Raw genomic sequence first — 17,558 nt, forward strand, 5'->3', positions numbered from 1 at the left:
CCTCTTCCTGACTTTCAGATCAGAGTCCAGGTGATCGAGGGGCGCCAGCTACCTGGGGTGAACATCAAGCCAGTGGTCAAGGTCACAGCTGCTGGCCAGTCCAAACGAACTCGGATCCAGAAAGGAAACAGCCCACTCTTCAATGAGGTGGGTGACCATGAGTGACCAGGCAGAACATTGGTAAGACTTTCAAGTGGGGGTCCAGAGCAGATGCCAGAACACTCAAGAGTGTTCTCATGGGGTGCTGACTTTGGAGTGTGCTCCAAGACTGGAGTATGTTATCAGAGGACTTGGAGACGCCCCCACCCCCAGCATCCCAGTCCCTGAGACACCAACCTCTCTGACGCCAGGGGTGGGACACCTAGGCTTGTCAGATCCCCAGAGCTCCACACTGGGCAGCTGAGCCCCATCAGTCTCCTCTGTGGGGGTTCGACCCAGGCTTGAAGGCTGGTGGGTGGCCTCACCCCTCTGCCTGGCCTGAGGCTCAGAGACACTGACTTGCTTCTTCTGCTCTGGACCTACAGACTCTTTTCTTCAACTTGTTTGACTCTCCCTTGGAGCTATTTGACGAGCCCATCTTTATTACGGTATGTCTTGGCCATCAAAGTGTTCTCCACGGGCTAGGGATCTGCATACATATGACAGTCTGCACAGGTGTGAATAGGTCTTGTTGGTTTACATGCCTGCAGTGTGCCTGTGTGTGCCTGTGAATGTGTGCCAGAGAGAGAGAGAGAGAGAGAGAGAGAGAGAGAGAGAGAGAGAAAGAGAGAGAGAGAGAGAGAGAGAGAGAGAGGTGTGTGTGTGTGTGTGTATTAAAGCCTGGTACCTGGGTGAGTGAAGGGCTCATGTAAGCTCTGTCCATGGCAGAAAGACCCCTAGGTGCCTCAGATCAGGGGCCAAAAGTGCCTGGTTTTTCACTTAATTTCTCTGTCCAGGCTATGGCCCAGACTTTTTTTCCCTCTGGGCCTCAGATTCCTCCATGCCCACTGGGACGAGGCTGTGGGCTAGAAGTATGGATTCTAGCCCTGCCTCTGCTGCATGCACATGTGATCTGAACATACTTTGTGATCTCCCCCTCTGCACAAACTTTGTGATCTCCCCACATGTTTGCTCCTATATCAGTGAGGCAATGAGCACATTAAGTGTTGATGCATGGGGTTCTGTGAGGTGAGACATTGCTTATCGCCATCTCTGGAATGGAGCCAGTGTCAGCTGTTGGCTGTTGCTGACTGGTAGGGACCCAGCCTGGGCAGCACTCTCACAGGAAAATGATCTTTCCTGCAGGTGGTGGACTCACGCTCCCTCAGGACGGATGCCCTGCTCGGTGAATTCCGGGTAACTGTTCCTTTTCTTGGAAGCAGTCAGTTCTCACTTCCCAGGCAGTGGTGGGCTGTGCTGGGAGAATACAGTGTCAACTCCTCACTCTAAAAACTACATAAAACCTTTCAACATGGAAAAACAAAGGGAGCAGAGAAATAAAACACTCTATTATTATCATTTTTTGGAGGGGGGGATAGGTCTCATCTTTCAGCCCTGGCTGGCCTCAAACTTATGGCAGTTCTCCTGCCTCAGCCTCCCGGGATTACAGAGAAATGAGCCACTACATCTAGCCTCAGCTTTATTATTTAATAAGTATTAACTGGGAGGGAATATGTGTCACAGGCAATTGCTGAGGCTGGAAAGAGAAAGAAGTTGAGTGGGTAGAGTGCCTGGTCCCCATCATGTTTCCGTAGTCAAGGAAGAGGCTGGAGGGCACCCTTGGTCACAGTCCCTCCTGGAAGAGGCTGGAGGGCACCCTTGGTCACAGTCCCTCCTGGAAGAGGCTGGAGGGCACCCTTGGTCACAGTCCCTCCTGGAAGAGGCTGGAGGGCACCCTCGGTCACAGTCGCTCCTGTGGTAATTAGGGTGACCTTCTGTGTGAGCCAGTTACTTTATCCAGAGGAGAAAACAGGACTCAAACTCCAGTCTCCATGACAGGGTTATTTCCCAGGCTGGAGCTTGGCATCTTCCAGGGTCAGGTCCCTAGCTCTGTCTGGCCTCATTTACCTTAAGAAGTGGAGCCTAGGTCCTTGAGGAAGACCACTCCACAGCTTAAAACTTACTTCCTTTCTTATATTTCAGAGTAAGAGAAAGTACTTACACTTTATCATTTTTCTGAAATCAGTGTGTGACAGGAAGGAAGGAGGCGAACTCTTCCCTTGTCTCCAACAGAGTTAATTTAATTCCTCTTTGAACCAACACTGTGGAAGGAGGGCCATCCTCGACCATCCTAGCCGTCTGGTGTGATGCCGCACTCTCTGCCCTGACCCCACCTTCCCTGTGGGTCAGAAGTGGGGTTCTGATCTGTACCCCAGGAGAAGAGAGCCTGACCTGGCCTGGTTACTTTCCCTAGTGGCCTTGAATTGGGCAATGGATGATCCACTTCTGAGAACAGAGCCTAGGGGACTCCAGGAGAGATTCAATAGATCTCACAAAGAATCCATTGGAGGTGTTGGCCGAGTAATGCCAGTCAGTGTACTTTTTACAGTGTTCTCAGTTTAGGATATTCAAGGATTTATCAAAGGGAAGGGAAGGAGACCAGCTTTTGTTAAAGTACCTCTGTGAGCCAAGTATTCTGCCCCTCCCCCTCATTTGGTAGCACAAGGTGAAACCTAAGTCTTACTTCTTGGAGAAGTTTTTAGTTTTGACATAAGCCTTGTGTAACCCAGACTGGCCTCTGATTCATTATGTAGCTGAGGATGATCTTAAACTCCTGATTCTTTTGCCTCTACCAACACCTCCTCCCAAATTCTGGGATTTAGGCATGTGCCATCATGCCCAATTTGAGAAACATTTTCTTTAAAAGAAAAATAGATTTGAGCCTAGGTCATTATGTAAGAAATTAAATCTTAAGACTCCATCCAACCTTTCCATTCTTATTCTGAGAACACCAAGGTTAAGTTAAAATATTTTTTCTACACATAAAAAATTTTATAATAAAAAAATGGACTTTGGGTTCATAGCAGTCCAGTGCAACTTACGGAGAGTTCCGGTATACTCTGCCTCTCTGTGGTCCACGGCCTCCCATTCCTCAGCGTCTTGATAACCTACACTTGTTAAAAGGGAACAATGAAAACAACCACATTACTTCAGTTGAGGTAGCCTTGTTACTGTTTTGCTGTCTTTCTCCATCTCCTTGCCTGTGTGCAAGCTTGAGAAAGCTGGGCAACATCTAGACGCCGTGTTCTTTCCTGACGGTATCAAAATGAGCAGTGTTATTCCATGCCTCCAAATGTTCTTCAAAATCATGACTTAAGGGCTCATTTCAGGCCCTGGATCTGCTTTGATTCAAAACTTGGGTTTGACTATGTCTCTTCTTTATTTCAGATGGACGTAGGCACCGTGTACAGAGAGCCCCGTGAGTTCTTATACCCTTGGTGGAACCCTGACATTCTGGTCCTAGAAGTTGCTTGGGGGCACTCATTTGGGGGACTCCTTTTTCCTCCCTGGGGTTTTAGAACTTGGAGGTGGGATTGCACTTGAAGTGAAGGCAAGGACTTATCTTCCACACAAATCAAGCCTTCAGGAGTATGGATCTTCACTGTCCCTTGGTTCGCTCCTGAAGGGATGATTATTCTGGAAGATTCCAGCCAGGGTGGCTAGAGCCTGTGCTTGCCTCAGAAAGGAATGAATCACATGGGTTTTGAGTCCAGGATTTCTCCTTGCTCTGTCTCCACACTGGTGTGGTGATTTCTTGAGGGAGCAGAAAGATGGGCCTGGGTTTGGCTTTTACCACCTCTTCGAAAAGCTTTTGTTAATGCTGTCTCTCTGACTCACATAAATGTTCAAAATGCTTTTTGATTCTAGATTTTTGTTTTGTTTGGATTTTTGAAACAGGGTCTCACTATGTAACCCTGACTATCCTGGCACTTGCTATCTAAGACCAGGCTGGCCTCAAACTCACAGAGATCTGCCTGCCTCTGTTTATTGAGTGCTGGGATTAAAGGTGTATCCCACTCTGCCCAGCTTGAGTCTAGATTTTTAATTAATTATTTGTTTTTATTTTATGTATATGAGTGTTTTGCCTGCATGTGTGTAAGTGTACTTGTGTTGTATAATGCTCACAGAAGCCAGAAGAAGGTGTCAGATCCCCTGGAACTGGAGTTACAGACTGTTGTTAACTGCGATGTGGGTGTTGGGAACTGAACCTGGGTCCTCTGTAAGAGCAGCAAGTGCTCTTAACTGCTGAGTCATCTCTCCAGCCCCGATTCTAGATTCTTTAAAAACCTCTGAGATATTTACTTACTGTTCAGTATCAGCAGTAACAGATGGTAGTACATGATTACAAGGCTCCCATCCCTCAGGAAATATGGCCCTGCTGAGAATCCTCAGCATCCTATGGAGAACTCCTGTCTATGGTCATAGTGTCAGGAAGTTCTTGGCTTCCCCCGCCCCCACTGAATTCTAGGGTGTGAAGCCTGCCCCTCCTCCTAGTAGCCAGGTCCTTCCATCTCACCTCATCTGGTCTCCCCTGGACTCCTGGCCTGGTTGCAGATCTGGATCTCTATGCTGGGATCAACAATGCTCACTGTCTCCTGCAGGGCACACTTATCTCCGGAAGTGGCTGTTGCTCTCCGACCCTGATGATTTCTCTGCAGGGGCCAGAGGCTACCTGAAAGTTAGCCTGTGTGTTCTGGGGCCCGGAGATGAAGCTCCAGTGAGTACCTGCCCCAGATCCTCCTCATAGTGCTTAGTGTAGCACCATACAAAACCCCCAACTTAATATTTTCCTGATTGAAACAAATACATGGTAATTACAAGATCTATAAAAACATGTAGAAAAGTATGAATAACAAGCAAACCACGCCTAATTTCCACTTGGGGAAAGCTATTATTAATCAGTATCCCGAATCCTTCTCAAAGGGTATGCATGTCTAGTTTTCCTTTTGAAAAAGTCAAGTTGTTATTTTAATGTTCAGTTGTAACCTGAGTTACTCCCTGGGGATGTGATGTGATTGTGTGGACCGGTTAGGAAGTGAGGCTGGAGTGGGAGTTGGGGAGAGGCTCAAACTGTTGTGGAGAACAAATGAGCTAATCAGATTAAAAAGAAAAGATTTCTTTCTCTCGCTTCCTCCCTTCTTCCCTCTCTCTTTCCTTTCAAAGGTCCTGGGAATTGAATTCAGAGCCTTGCACATGTTAGGCTACCACTCTACTACTAAGCTTCACCCCTGGCCCTCCTTTTGCTTTTTATTTTGAGATAGGATCTCACTAAGTTGCTCAGATTGGCCTTGAACTTACTATGAGGCCCAGACAAGCCTTGAAGTTGTGATGCTTCTGCCTTAGTCTCCTTCCCCAGTAGCTGGGCTGACAGGACTGTAATACCAGGTCCAGAAAACTAAAGGATCTGGAAGCAGATACACAACACCACGTTAGGGTGGACACTATGTGGTTTGGCCTTTTGCCTCAAAGCACTCAGTGCTCAGTAGCTGGAATCTGAGAGAGGCAGGTATGCCATGCAGGAGTTGGGGGTGAATTGATCATCTCTGCTAGATCTTTTTAGCTCCAGGGTTTGAGTTTTAGCTCCTTGTAACAAACTCATATCCTTGTTTCTCTCTTTCCCATCCCAAGACCAGGGCTGCCACCCATCATCCCTCCTTGGGTCTCTGTGTGAACTGAGATAGCGATAGGTCTAGTTGATATAACAAAGATGTCTTAACCCACAGCTTTAAGAAGGTAGACCTTTATTCTTGTCTTTTAAGTGAGAGTCTAGGGTTGGTAGGGATCAGCATTAGAGTACAGACCTTTATGCCAGATTCAGCAGCCTGAATCAGGCTATACCTCCTTGCAGCTCTCTTTGACAGAGTTAAGAAGCAGTCAGTGCTGTGACTTGAGAGCTTTCAGTTCATGTGATCTGGCTCTCCCATGCTCTTTGTCATATATGCTGTACTGAACTAAATCACATGATATGAAAGCTCCTGTTACCCCCTTAAAGGTTATAGAAAGTCAGACCTTTCTTTTGTTCTTGGGATTGGTTTGACACTCCTCAGGGGAACTGTTGAAGAAATTGCTCTGAAATCTGTTCTCTTAGGAGGCTCCTGGCCTCTTTACTACCATCCCTCTCTTGACAGTTTTCTCTTTCTTGCTTTCTCTCTCTCACTCCTTTAAAAATATTTATTATTTAATGTGCATGATGTTTTATTTGTGCATTTAATGTGTGTGAGTGTTTTGCCTGCATAGTATGTAGGTGCACCCATGCATGCAATACCTATGGAGGCCAGAAAACTGGAGTTTTGAATGATTGTTAGCTGCATGCTGGGAACCAAACCTGGGTCCTCTGCAAGAGCAGTGTTGTTAATCACTGAGCTGTCCCTCAAGCCCCTCGTTCTCACTCTTAATGAAGCTCCTCTCCAGGCATTAAAGAGAAGCCTTGCCTTCTGTTGAAGCATCCATCATGTTTAGATCTCCATATATTGTATTGTTTCTGTCTAATTCCCTCCCTCCCACCTCAAGGCCCAATCATGGCCTTGAAGTCCTTTCATTCTAGTGACCCTCATTGAGGGGAACTGTGTCAGCCTCTTTCTGAGCCATCTGCTGCTGCTGATCTTATTGCAATCAGAGCTTCTGGTCTTTGTTTTGCTGTCTTCATTGGGTGGTTTCCATCTCTAGCCCAGGATTGTTACTGAAGTTCCAACTAATATGTCTGTACTCAATGAGAGAAAAGGCCAATGGAAGCCACATCTTGTTCTTCAAGGTTTGACTGACAAGAACACATTTTGCTGATGTCTCATTGGCCAGAACTTAGCACGTATCATGCCTAATTGCCAGGGAACTAATGGCAACCTGCTCATTTAAAACTCAGATGGGGGGTGGTAGCTTTAGTAAAAGCAAACAGAACAGATCTGTGGGACAGCTAACAGTTTCTGCCACCTCCTCCTCCTCCTTCAGAGTTGTTATGTCTCTCCAGATGTTCCCACACTGTCACTAAAGTCATCTTTAAGCCTAGGTACAATAATATGTTCCCTCTTACAAAACTGCCAATTATTTCTCATTGCAAGAGTAAAGCTGAATCCTCAGTGAGACAGCCAAGGCCCGTGGCAATCTGGCCTCCCCTGATTTCCCAGGCCCTTTTCCCATGTGTGCCTCCCCAGATCCTGTGTAATGGCCATGGCAGACCATATAGTTCTCTAGAATCCCCTTCCAAACCTTCCCCTGCCTTTTCACCTGTGAAATGCTCTCTCCCTCCCTTCCACCCACCCTCCCTCCGTCCTCCCCTCCTAAAAGTTGGTTTGTTCTTCAAGACCCAGTTCAGGGAATTCATTAGCCACCACCCAGATCTCTGTTACTCTAGTTAGTTCACATGCTTGTCTCCATCACTGAGATTCATTCTTGATGCTGAGAACACTGCAACAAACAGGTTCCTTTTAGCTCTCTTCTTGCCTAGTATAGGACTTGTACATGGTAGGTGCTCTATCCATGCTTGCTGTCTAGGGGATGGGCAGTTTTGTAGACACATGAAAGCTGAGGAGGTGAAGGCTTTCTTCTGACTTAAACTGAGGAGAAGACAGTCAAGAGAGTCCCTCCTGGATGCTTGCTCCCAGGCATGCTGGGATTGAATGCTTTGTTGTACATGATGGAGTGAGGTTCCATATGGGGGACAGGCTTAGTAGGCAATGGACCAAGGTTCTATAGGTACCTTTCCAGGGAGTGGGATGCTGGACCGTCCTGATCTCACCCTCTCCTGTTCCTCCACTGCCCTCCTGCCCAAGGGCAGCCACCACATGTTTTGTGTACTCCTGTAGAGTTGGATGTTTTTATTACCACACAGCCTATCTTGATGCTTTAATTTGCACAGAGGCATGTTCTCCCTGAAAGGTGATGAACTCTGATGGGGCCAAGCCTCCTTCCACCTCATTCTGATGTGCCTCTCATGCTTTAGCACCATACAGACTCTGTGGTCACTGGACTAATACTGTATGCGTGAACACAGGTTCCTAAAAATGGAGGGTCTGGCTTAGACCTCTACCATGATATTAAAAAATATTTTATTTATTATTTTATTTTATGTATATGAGTGTATTGCCTGCATGTATGTAAGTGCACCTGTGTTGTGCAGTGCCCACGAAGGTTAGAAGAGGGTGTTGGATCCCCTGGAACTGGAGTTACAGATGGTTGTTAGCCTACATGTGGGTGCTGGGAACCAAAGCTGGATCCTCTGCAAGAGCAGCCAGTGCTCTTAACCACTGAGCCATCTCTCTAGCTCCCTATCATGGTATTTTTTAAAAACTAGGGCACAGGAAAGAGGACTCAGGATGATTGGGTTGGAAGCCTGCTGTGTCCCAGCTGCAATCATGTCACTGTTGGAGATGGTTCTCCTGGAAGCTGGGAGGCCATGTCCTTCTTCTCACTGCACTGATGAGAGCCGAGTCAGCTGAAAGGTCATGAGGCAGTGGGTACAGAGAATATAAGCCCAGGCCTACTTCAGGGTATACCTATTAAGACCTATGGGTCTCACTTTGCTGGAAGACACCGTGCTCAGGAGTCTATGAAGAATCCCATGTGTTTTGCTTTCTAGCTGGACAGGAAAGACCCCTCTGAAGACAAAGAAGACATTGAAGGCAACCTGCTCAGGCCCACGGGTGTGGCCCTTCGAGGAGCACACTTCTGCTTGAAGCTCTTTAGGGCTGAGGACTTACCGCAGAGTGAGTGATGTCCCTTTCTGGAGGGAGGCCTGCACGAGGCTCCTGCTTCATGTTGTGAGCATGGATGGGGCCATGGTCCATTCCCTGGAGAAAGTACAGGCCTCCAGTTGTGGGTCCCTGGGCCCTTTCTTAACACTCCTGTCCCTATGGACCCCCCTCTGCCCCTTCCCTGCCTCCTCTTGGCCTGGAGTCCTCTTCTAAGGTCTTTTAGTGCTGCCAGCACGTCTACATTCTGTTGCCTGGCTGATGTTGCAAATATTGGTCCCATATCTCCAAAAATAAATATAGGACTGGCTAATCATGAAATTTTTTTTTGTCTTTTTGAGACAACCCTAACCCCTAACACTAACCCTAACCCTAACCCTAAAGCTAACACTAACCCTGATCCTAACCCTAACCCTAACCCTAAAGCTAACCCTAACCCTGTAGCCCCAGCTGGCCTGGAACTCACTCTATAGACCAAGCTGGCCTCAGACTCACAGAGATCCACCTGCCCCTGCATCCCAAGTGCTGGGACTAAAGGCATGTGCCACCACGCTTGCTTAAGCATGCAATTTTTAATGGCTTCTCTTACTCATTACATACAGACATCTATAATCTTTTAAAAATATTTTATTTATTATTTTTATTTTATGTGTATGCATGTATTATGTGGCAGTGCTGGAGGAGGACAGAAGAGGCTGTTGGATCCCCTGGAACTGGAGTTACAGACAGTTGTTAGCTGCCATGTGGGTGCTAGGATTTGAAATTGGGTCTTCTGCAAGAACAGCCAGTGTTCTTAATTGCTGAACCATCTCTCTCCAGCCCCAGACATCTGTAGATCTAGACACATGCACACACATAAATATACCAATATGTCAATGTATAGATATGTAAATAATTTGGCTAATTCTGTAAAACAGTTGGTTTGAAACAGCATAGATTAGAAACTTTTTTTTGAAGTAGGATCTCATGTAGCCCAGGCCTTGAACTTGCTATGTGGTTAAGATGTAACCCAGGCTGACCTTGAACTCCTAAATCTTCCTGTCTATACCTCCCACATGCTGGATTGCAAGGTGTGCACCATCACACCTGGCTCTTTCTATTTTGAAAGCCAGAATTGGCAGGTAGGATGATCTGCACGGCAGATTGGGATGACATGTTGGATCACTGTGCTCATGTTTCTGAGGAAATGGCACCGGGCACCCAGAGTGCATTGATGCTTTCCTGGATTGCTTGCTGCCCTTGTTAGCATGGGTTTGGAATCAGTCCTGCAGTCAGTCACAGTGGACATGTTCTGAAGTTCGGGGTGTGAGGAGACCATGGACAGATGGGGGTGGGGGCAGAGAGAAGAACCAACTGCTGTTCTGAGTCCCTCTACCCAGAGAGCCTAGGCTGAGTCCCTCATGAGGGGCCACAGCATGCCACTCTGGTAGTCTTGAGGCTGTGTGGAGACACAGGGAAAGTGAGACTTGGAGGGGGATGGATGCTTGGAAGTGATGGGTGTGACACAGACAGTGTGGTCTGGAGGGGGACAGAGTCTGGCAGTGATGAGTGTAACACGGACAGTGGGGTCTGGAGGGGGCAGAGGCTGACAGTGACAGGTATGACATGGACAGTGGGGTTTGGAGGAGGATACAGACTGGCTGTGATAGGTGTGACATGGACAGTGGAGTCTGCAGGGGGACAGGGTCTAGCAGTAATGGGTGTGACATGGACAGTGGGATCTGGAGGGTTTAGCAACTGGGCATTGACAAGTGTGACACAGGACAGTTGATTCTGGAAGGAGACAGCAGGTGGACAGTGACCAGTGTGTCATGGAGACAGTCAGGTATGGAGGTCACAGTGTTGGGCAGTGATGGATATGTCTTTTCCCCAGTGGATGATGCTGTGATGGACAATGTCAAGCAGATCTTTGGCTTTGACAGCAACAAGAAGAACTTGGTGGACCCTTTCGTGGAGGTCAGCTTTGCAGGAAAAATGGTAAGGAGCAGGCAGCAGGAGTGAGGGAAGGAAGGAGATGGCTGAGAGACCCTCCAGACAGACCCTGGCACTCTCATTGGAGGTGCACATAGAGGGGACGTGGGGAATAACACACCTAGGCCTGGCTCTCTGGGCCACTACATCTGAAAATGGACAGGTGTGCTTGGATGTCTGGGCCAAAAAGTAGGTGCAGCTGGATCACAGAGGATGGTGGACAGCAGGGAAGTGGTTGGGGGAGCGTTTGGGGAAGATTAAGCAATAGTAATGAATCAGAGATGAATGTGGAAAGACAAAAACTTTTAAAAATATTTTATTTATTATTATTATTTTATGTATATGAGTGTATTGCCTGCATGTATATGAGTGCACCCATGTCGTGCCATGCCACGGAGGTCAGAAGAGGGCTTCAGATTCCCCTGGAACTACAGTTAAGGATGGTTCGTAGCCGCCATATGGGTTCTGGGAATCGAACCCGGATCCTTTGCAAGAGCAGTCAATGCTCTTCACCGCTGAGCCATCTCTCCAGCCCCCAAGACAGAAACTTAAAAAAAAATCAAATTATATTTATTTATGGCATGCTCGTGTGTGTGTGTGTGTGTGCGTGCGTGCGTGCGTGTGTGCGTGCGTGCGTGCGTGTGTGTGTGTGTGTGTGTGTGTGTGTGTGTAATACCATAGTGAGAATGTGAAGGTCAGAGGACAGCCTGCAGGGGTCAGTTCTCTCCTTCAACTGTGTGGGTCTCAGGGATTGAACTCAGGTTGTTAGGCTTGGCAGAAAGTGCCTTTATCTGCTGAGCCATCTTGCTGGTTCTTAATATTTTTTTAAAAATTAAAAAAAATATTTTATTTATTATTTTTATTTTATGTGTATGCGTGTATTGCCTGTCTGTAACTCCAGTTCCAGGGGGAATCCTTAATTTTTAAAACCTTTTTATTTTACATGTATGAGTGTTTTGTCTGCATGTATGTAGGTGTACCATGTGTGTCCAGTTCCCAGAGGGCCAGAGAAAGGTATCAGATTCCCTGAAATTGGAGTTATGGATGACTGTTAGTTGCCAGGTGGGTGCTGGGAACCAAACCTCAGTCCTCTGTAACAGGAGCCAGTGCTCTTAACCGCTGAGCCATCTCTCTGGTCCCTGGCCCTTAATTAAAAAACAAAACAAAACATGGTGTTTATGTGTATGATGTATGTGTGGGGGGTATGTGTGGAGGTCAGAAGACAGCTTTGTGGAGTTGGTTCTCTCCTTCCACTGTGGGTTCCAAGGGTGGAACTCAGGCTGCCAGGTTTACGCAGCAAGTGCCTTTATGCTCCAAGCCATCTTGCTGGTCCAGAAACTTGTTGCACACGCGAGCAACACACACATGAATCCACACAAGCAATTTTGAATTTAGAGAGCACATGTGTTGTTTGTCTCTCTGAGTCTAGCTTGTTTTATCTGATAATGAGTTCCAGTTACACCCAATTTCCTGTGAATGCCGTGATTTAATTGTCTTTACGGCTACATACAATTCCATTGTGTATGTGCCACATTTTCTTTATTCATTTATCTGTTAAGACAGGCAATCTTTTTTCTCTAAGTGATAAAAGCATAGTTTTTTTTTCAAAAAAAGATTTTACTTATTTTTTACTTCTGATGTGTGTGTTTTGCCTGCATATATGCGAGTGTACTGTAATAGCAAGCGAGAGGCACAGAGGAATGCCACATAATAATGGTTTAATTAGGAATCTTCTATTCACCGGTGGCCAGAGAGGGGGCTAATGCCCGAAAGAACTCTGAAGGGAGACAGAGTGGGGTTTATAAAGCTTAAAATCACAATTACAACATGCCAGGGGCAAAGCCAATAACCATAGTTACATCAGACCAGGGGGCAGGTCAGTTAACAAGGAGGTTTTCAGTTAACAAAAAGTTTTGGTTTCTTAGAATTTCAGAGACAGTGGGTTCTGTGAAGATGCAGGTATAGCTGGGTGGGAGGATGTGTTACCTGGACATGCTACTGGGCTAGTTGGAAGTTTCCCAGCATTGTAGAAACAATGTGCCCCCTGAAAGATGCAGCCTTCATGGCTGGCACGCAGCAGTGGGAATGACTGGGCAAAAGCACAGGGTAAAACAAAAATCAGCTAGACCAAAATGGAGTCACTTTTACTATTTCATCATCTCTTGGACTTAGGGCAGAGTCCAAGCATTGACTCAATATCCCAAGGTGACGGGGTTGTACTGAGCTCTCAGGTACATTAATTTGACAGAGGCTATCTGTGGTTTGACAGAGTTCAACAATTAGGCAAGGCCCAATCTTTAGACCCAGGAGGAGATGGACAAAAGGATTTGTGAGGCCTGTAAGCAAGGTGGTCAGCCATGGATTCTAGTTAAACCAGCGATGGAACCAGGAGCTTCTGGCCTCTCTCTCCTTTTGGAATGGGTGGGGCAGGGTCTAGAGGAGGGAGCCAGGAGGATGTCTCAGATGTTAGAATGGACTGTAGCCTGGACCTGTTGGAGAGACTGGAGATATTTTTAAGAGAGACTGATTAGCAATTTTTCTGAAAAGGATCCTTTAGTCTAGGGAGTAGGGGAGGTGGCCTTCTGAACATAATCTTGTATGGGGTGAAACCTGCCTTACAGGGAATACATCTAACCCAGAGGAGGACTGGGGGCAGGAGGTTGGGCCAGTTTTCACCTGTCTCTAAGATTAATTTAGCATTATATGAGTCAATTGACAGAGGCAGCCCAAACCTAAATTATCTCATGTAGGAGGCCTTTTTACCATCATGAGGGAAAGGCTTTCATCCAATCAGAGAATGTGTTCACAAGTACCAGAAAATAATTCAGTCAGTTTGGTGGCACCCAGGTGAGTTGTCTGATGAAACTGGTCCACAAGGAGGTATCCAAAGGCTGTAGGAAGGATGATTTTGAAGTCTGGCAGGGTCCATCATCCCATGGGATCCTCTTTCCTGTCCAACATGCTTAGCCTAGTACTTGACTTCAAACATGCTGGGAGGTCCAGCCCTCTCCTCATCACCCTGGTCATCTCTTCTCAGAAGCACAGTGCTCCTCCTACAACTCAGGACACAGGTGTTTTGGAGAGCCCATTTGTGCAAGTTCTGGACTTCTCTGGTTGTTTGTGGTATTTATTTACTCCTCTGGCTCTTGTATTTCCTGTGAACCGAAGGTGGGGGAATTACACTCTCATGAGATGTTCCTCACATTTCAGTGTTGTGATATGATGGGAGGTCACAATGCCAGGTATCCTGGCTCCCCTTACTCAATGCGCCATCTGCAGGTCTTCCCCTTGTGAAAGTAAATGTCCCTCTTTGCAACTGGCAAGTAGTGGAGTGATATTCCAGCTAAGGACAGTTACATCCCAGCACCACTTGACCCAATCGCTGAATGTCCACTGACCTCTGCTTGAAAAAGACTCTGACTTGGGGTTGCTCAGTGCTGGTTTTCTCATTTTCAGACCCCTTCCTCTTTAAAGAAAATGTATTTTTTGTGTGTATATGTTAGATATGTGATATATGCACATGTGTGTTGGGGGATGTGCATGCCCCTGTATACATGCAGAGGTCAGAGGAGGTGTCATGTACCCTGCTCTATCACTACAGTTCCAGCCCCCAACCTGCTCTCTTGATTATATATTTTTAAAATTTATTTTTACTTTTCATGTGTATGAGTGTCTTGCCTGCATGTATGTAAGTGTCCCCATGTCATGCAATACCTTCAGAGGCCAGAAAAAGGCATCAGGTCTGCTGGAACTGGAGTTACAGACAGTTGTTAACTGCCATGTGGGTGCTAGGAACTGAACCCAGGTACTCTGCAAGAGTAACCAGTGCTTTTTAACTACTGAACCATCTCTCTAGTCCTTTTGATTAGCTTTAAAGGGAGAGCTTTGTCCCCCAGCTCCTGTATTATAGTTAATGTGCCAAAGTCATTTGTTTTTCAGCTTCATGCCCACACTGTCCACGGAGGTCGCTAGTGGTGGCTCTCTAACCCCAGAGCCTAGCACAGGGACTCAGAGACAGAGAACGTTGTGGGCCAAGTCACATACCTGCCAGCCCCATTCCTCTGAGAAGGCAAAGTTTTGTAAATCCTTGTTCATGCAGGCACGTGTTGGTTTGGGTTTGGGGTCTGTGTGTGATGCGGAGCTGGTCTCTGGTACAGAAGGATGCATGAAGGAAAGAGGGAAATGGAAAGTTTTGCCTGGACATTTGTGCTCCAGGCTGAGGATGTGGCTTCCTTATTGAGAAGTCAGGAAAGATCCTGCCAGCTGAGAAACTTGGTTGTTTAATTCCACAGTTCTAGCATGCTTCAATAATGGCTCCACTGCCTCCCCTTTAGGTCACCCACTTTCCTTGGAGCCCAGGCTGAGCACCCTACAGTTCCTGTGTCTTGATTCCCCCAGCACCCTTGGTCACTCTGGGCCTTCATGCTGTCATGCTCTTATCTGGCCTTCGAGATTTTTCTAGGGTGCTGATGTCTAGGGAGGTGATGCAGTTGACTAGAGAAAGCTGACAGGTGGCAGGCATAAGCACCCCCTCCCCCATCATGGTCCTTCATGAAAGGTAGGGCTGAGTCGGGGCTGAGGAGAGATGGCAGGGAGGGTGGCCCACTGCCTCCTCCGTGGTCCTTGGGCATTCGTGGCCTCCTCTCTGCCCTGAGCCCTACCCTTATCTCCCTCTATCCATCTCATTGTGCCTGCCCTCCTCCCTGGGTGCCTGGCACATTTTTTTTTCTTCTTCTTTCCATCTCTGGCGGAAGAGCCTCAGGGCTTTGCCCCTGTCTGCACAGTACAGGAGAACAGTTCTGCATTTCTCTTTATGAACGCTTGGTGGCGCTGCTATCCAAGTTGTGAACAGTTACTGAAAAGGATGGGAGGTCTCTCTCTCTCTCTCTCTCTCTCTCTCTCTCTCTCTCTCTCTCTCAATAAGGAAAGGGGAGGCACATGTAGGGCAGGACAGAAGCCTTTGGGTTTTTTTTTTTTTTTTTGAGACAGGGTCTTGCTATTTAGTCCTGGTTGACCTAGAACTCACTATGTAGACCAGGCTGGCGTTGAAATCAAAGAGATCCACTTGACTTTGCTTCCTGAGTTCTGGGGTTAAAGATGTGCCCCACCACACTTTTTTTTTTTACACTTTTTTTTCTGGATGCAAGAATGAAACCCATTTATTGTTAAAAAAAAATTGTATATATAAAATTAAAAAAATTAGAGAAGAAACAAATGAAAAGTGCCCATGGGTCTGCAGTCTCCCTACCCCAGAGGCAAGCCTTGTTCAGGAAGCACAGCTGCTACCTTCCAGTCTGTTCTCTCCCGAGGCTCTCACTTTCCCCCTCACAGCTCTGCAGCTGGAGACTGGCTGTCGAGGGGCCAGGGTGGCACCTCAGCCTCCAAGCTGGTTCTCTGTTGAGCAAGGAGGCCATTCCTTGATCTGTCTAGTGCCAGTTTTTTTTGGGGGGGAGTGGTATGTTCTGCCTTTTGTTGGCACTCCCCATTCAGGGACTTCAGAGCATTGTGCTGATATCTGGCACCCTAAGTGCTGGGTGAGCTTCATTCAGGTGTGCCTTGTCAGGGTGTTGTAGACTGTGAGCCCAGTGCCAGCCAGTCAGCAGTGTGTTCAACAAGGAGTCTCCAGCAGAGCCACAGAGGAGGGCTGTGCAGAGGTCTGGCAGAAACGTGGCAGGCCAGCGGTGACCTCACCCATTTCCTCTGAATGATGACTCGGTAGCGCCGTTTCATTGTTGAGGGTGACTGTGGATTGTAACTACTGTGAGTAATTAGAATGAATTCTGTGTAAGCAGTTTGGCAAACTGCTTGTATCATCTGATGCTTCCTCAGGTCAATGCACAGTCCTGTACACCACTCAGCACATGATGGCATGCATCCTGTTGCATGTGTGAAATTTTTCCTTTCTAATAAACAACTCTGTGACAAACATCAGTGTACAGAAATCTTCTTCCTCCATGCTATGCTTTCCCATAGGGAAGTTTCTAGAACTGGGATTATTAGGTTAGAGGGCACAGACTCCCTGGGTGGAGGTTGAGGCAAGAAACAGTGTAGGTGGGGTGTTCACTGTTAGAAATTTCTTTTGTTTTTATTTATTTTTGAATTAGATAATGCCTGCATGTACTATATATGACCTATCAATCAACCATCTATCTATCATCTGTCTAGCACTCAATCATCTATCATCTATGTATGTATGTATGTATGTATGTATGTATCTATCATTTATCTATCATCTATCTACCTATCATCTATCTTTTTTCTGTCTATGATCTATTTATCTCTTATCTATCTCTCTATCTCTGTCTGTCCATTCATCCAACCATCCATCCATCCATCCACCCACCCATCATTCTTCCTCTTGCTCTGGACCTTACTCAACAATGCTGTCTCTCTTTCTTGAGCAAGTTTTCTTTGACATCATTCTGGTTTCATTGTGTGTGCTCCAGCAGATGTGGCCGTGGAGTCTCAGGTTCACACTTCAGGTATTTGCACACCAAGCTCACAGCTCTCCCTGTGCTTTTATACTTTGTGGTGTAACATGGAGATTGTTTCATTTCTGTGCACACAAGGTACTCTTTTAAAAACAATTATTTATTATTTTTATTTTATGTGTATGAGTATATTGCTTTGCATGTAGGTAGGTGCACCCATGCCACATGCAATGTCCAGAAGAAGGCATCAGATCCCCTCAAGTTAGGGTTAGTTGTTAGCCACCCTGTGGGCACCGGGAATTGAACCCGGGTCCTCTGTAAGTGCAGCCAGTACTCTTAACTGCTGAGCCATCTCTCCAGCCCCTGGGTCCTCATTTTTGAAGCTGCATAGTACTCTACCATGGGTGAATCAATCTCTTCCTTCCTTCCTTCCGTCCTTCCTTCCTTCCTTCCTTCCTTCCTTCCTTCCTTCCTTCCTTCCTTCCTTCCTTCC

At 46.8% G+C, this 17,558-nt stretch overlaps 1 protein-coding gene across 16 annotated transcripts in view; it reads left to right on the plus strand.

Moving 5' to 3' along the window:
* The window catches only part of Dysf (dysferlin), a 216,495-nt gene that overhangs the window by 61,492 nt on the left and 137,445 nt on the right, over positions 1-17,558 (plus strand). For all 16 annotated transcript variants that reach the window (XM_029559433.1, XM_008824703.2, XM_008824706.2 and 13 more), the window contains 7 exons: positions 19-147; positions 525-587; positions 1,285-1,335; positions 3,367-3,397; positions 4,581-4,696; positions 8,552-8,678; positions 10,537-10,640. In XM_029559433.1, coding sequence (XP_029415293.1) covers positions 19-147; positions 525-587; positions 1,285-1,335; positions 3,367-3,397; positions 4,581-4,696; positions 8,552-8,678; positions 10,537-10,640 — 621 coding nt within the window. The remainder of the gene's footprint in view (positions 1-18; positions 148-524; positions 588-1,284; positions 1,336-3,366; positions 3,398-4,580; positions 4,697-8,551; positions 8,679-10,536; positions 10,641-17,558) is intronic.

This window comes from Nannospalax galili, unplaced genomic scaffold (assembly GCF_000622305.1).
Source record: "Nannospalax galili isolate Female #2095 unplaced genomic scaffold, S.galili_v1.0 scaffold389, whole genome shotgun sequence".
NCBI lineage: Eukaryota > Metazoa > Chordata > Mammalia > Rodentia > Spalacidae > Nannospalax > Nannospalax galili.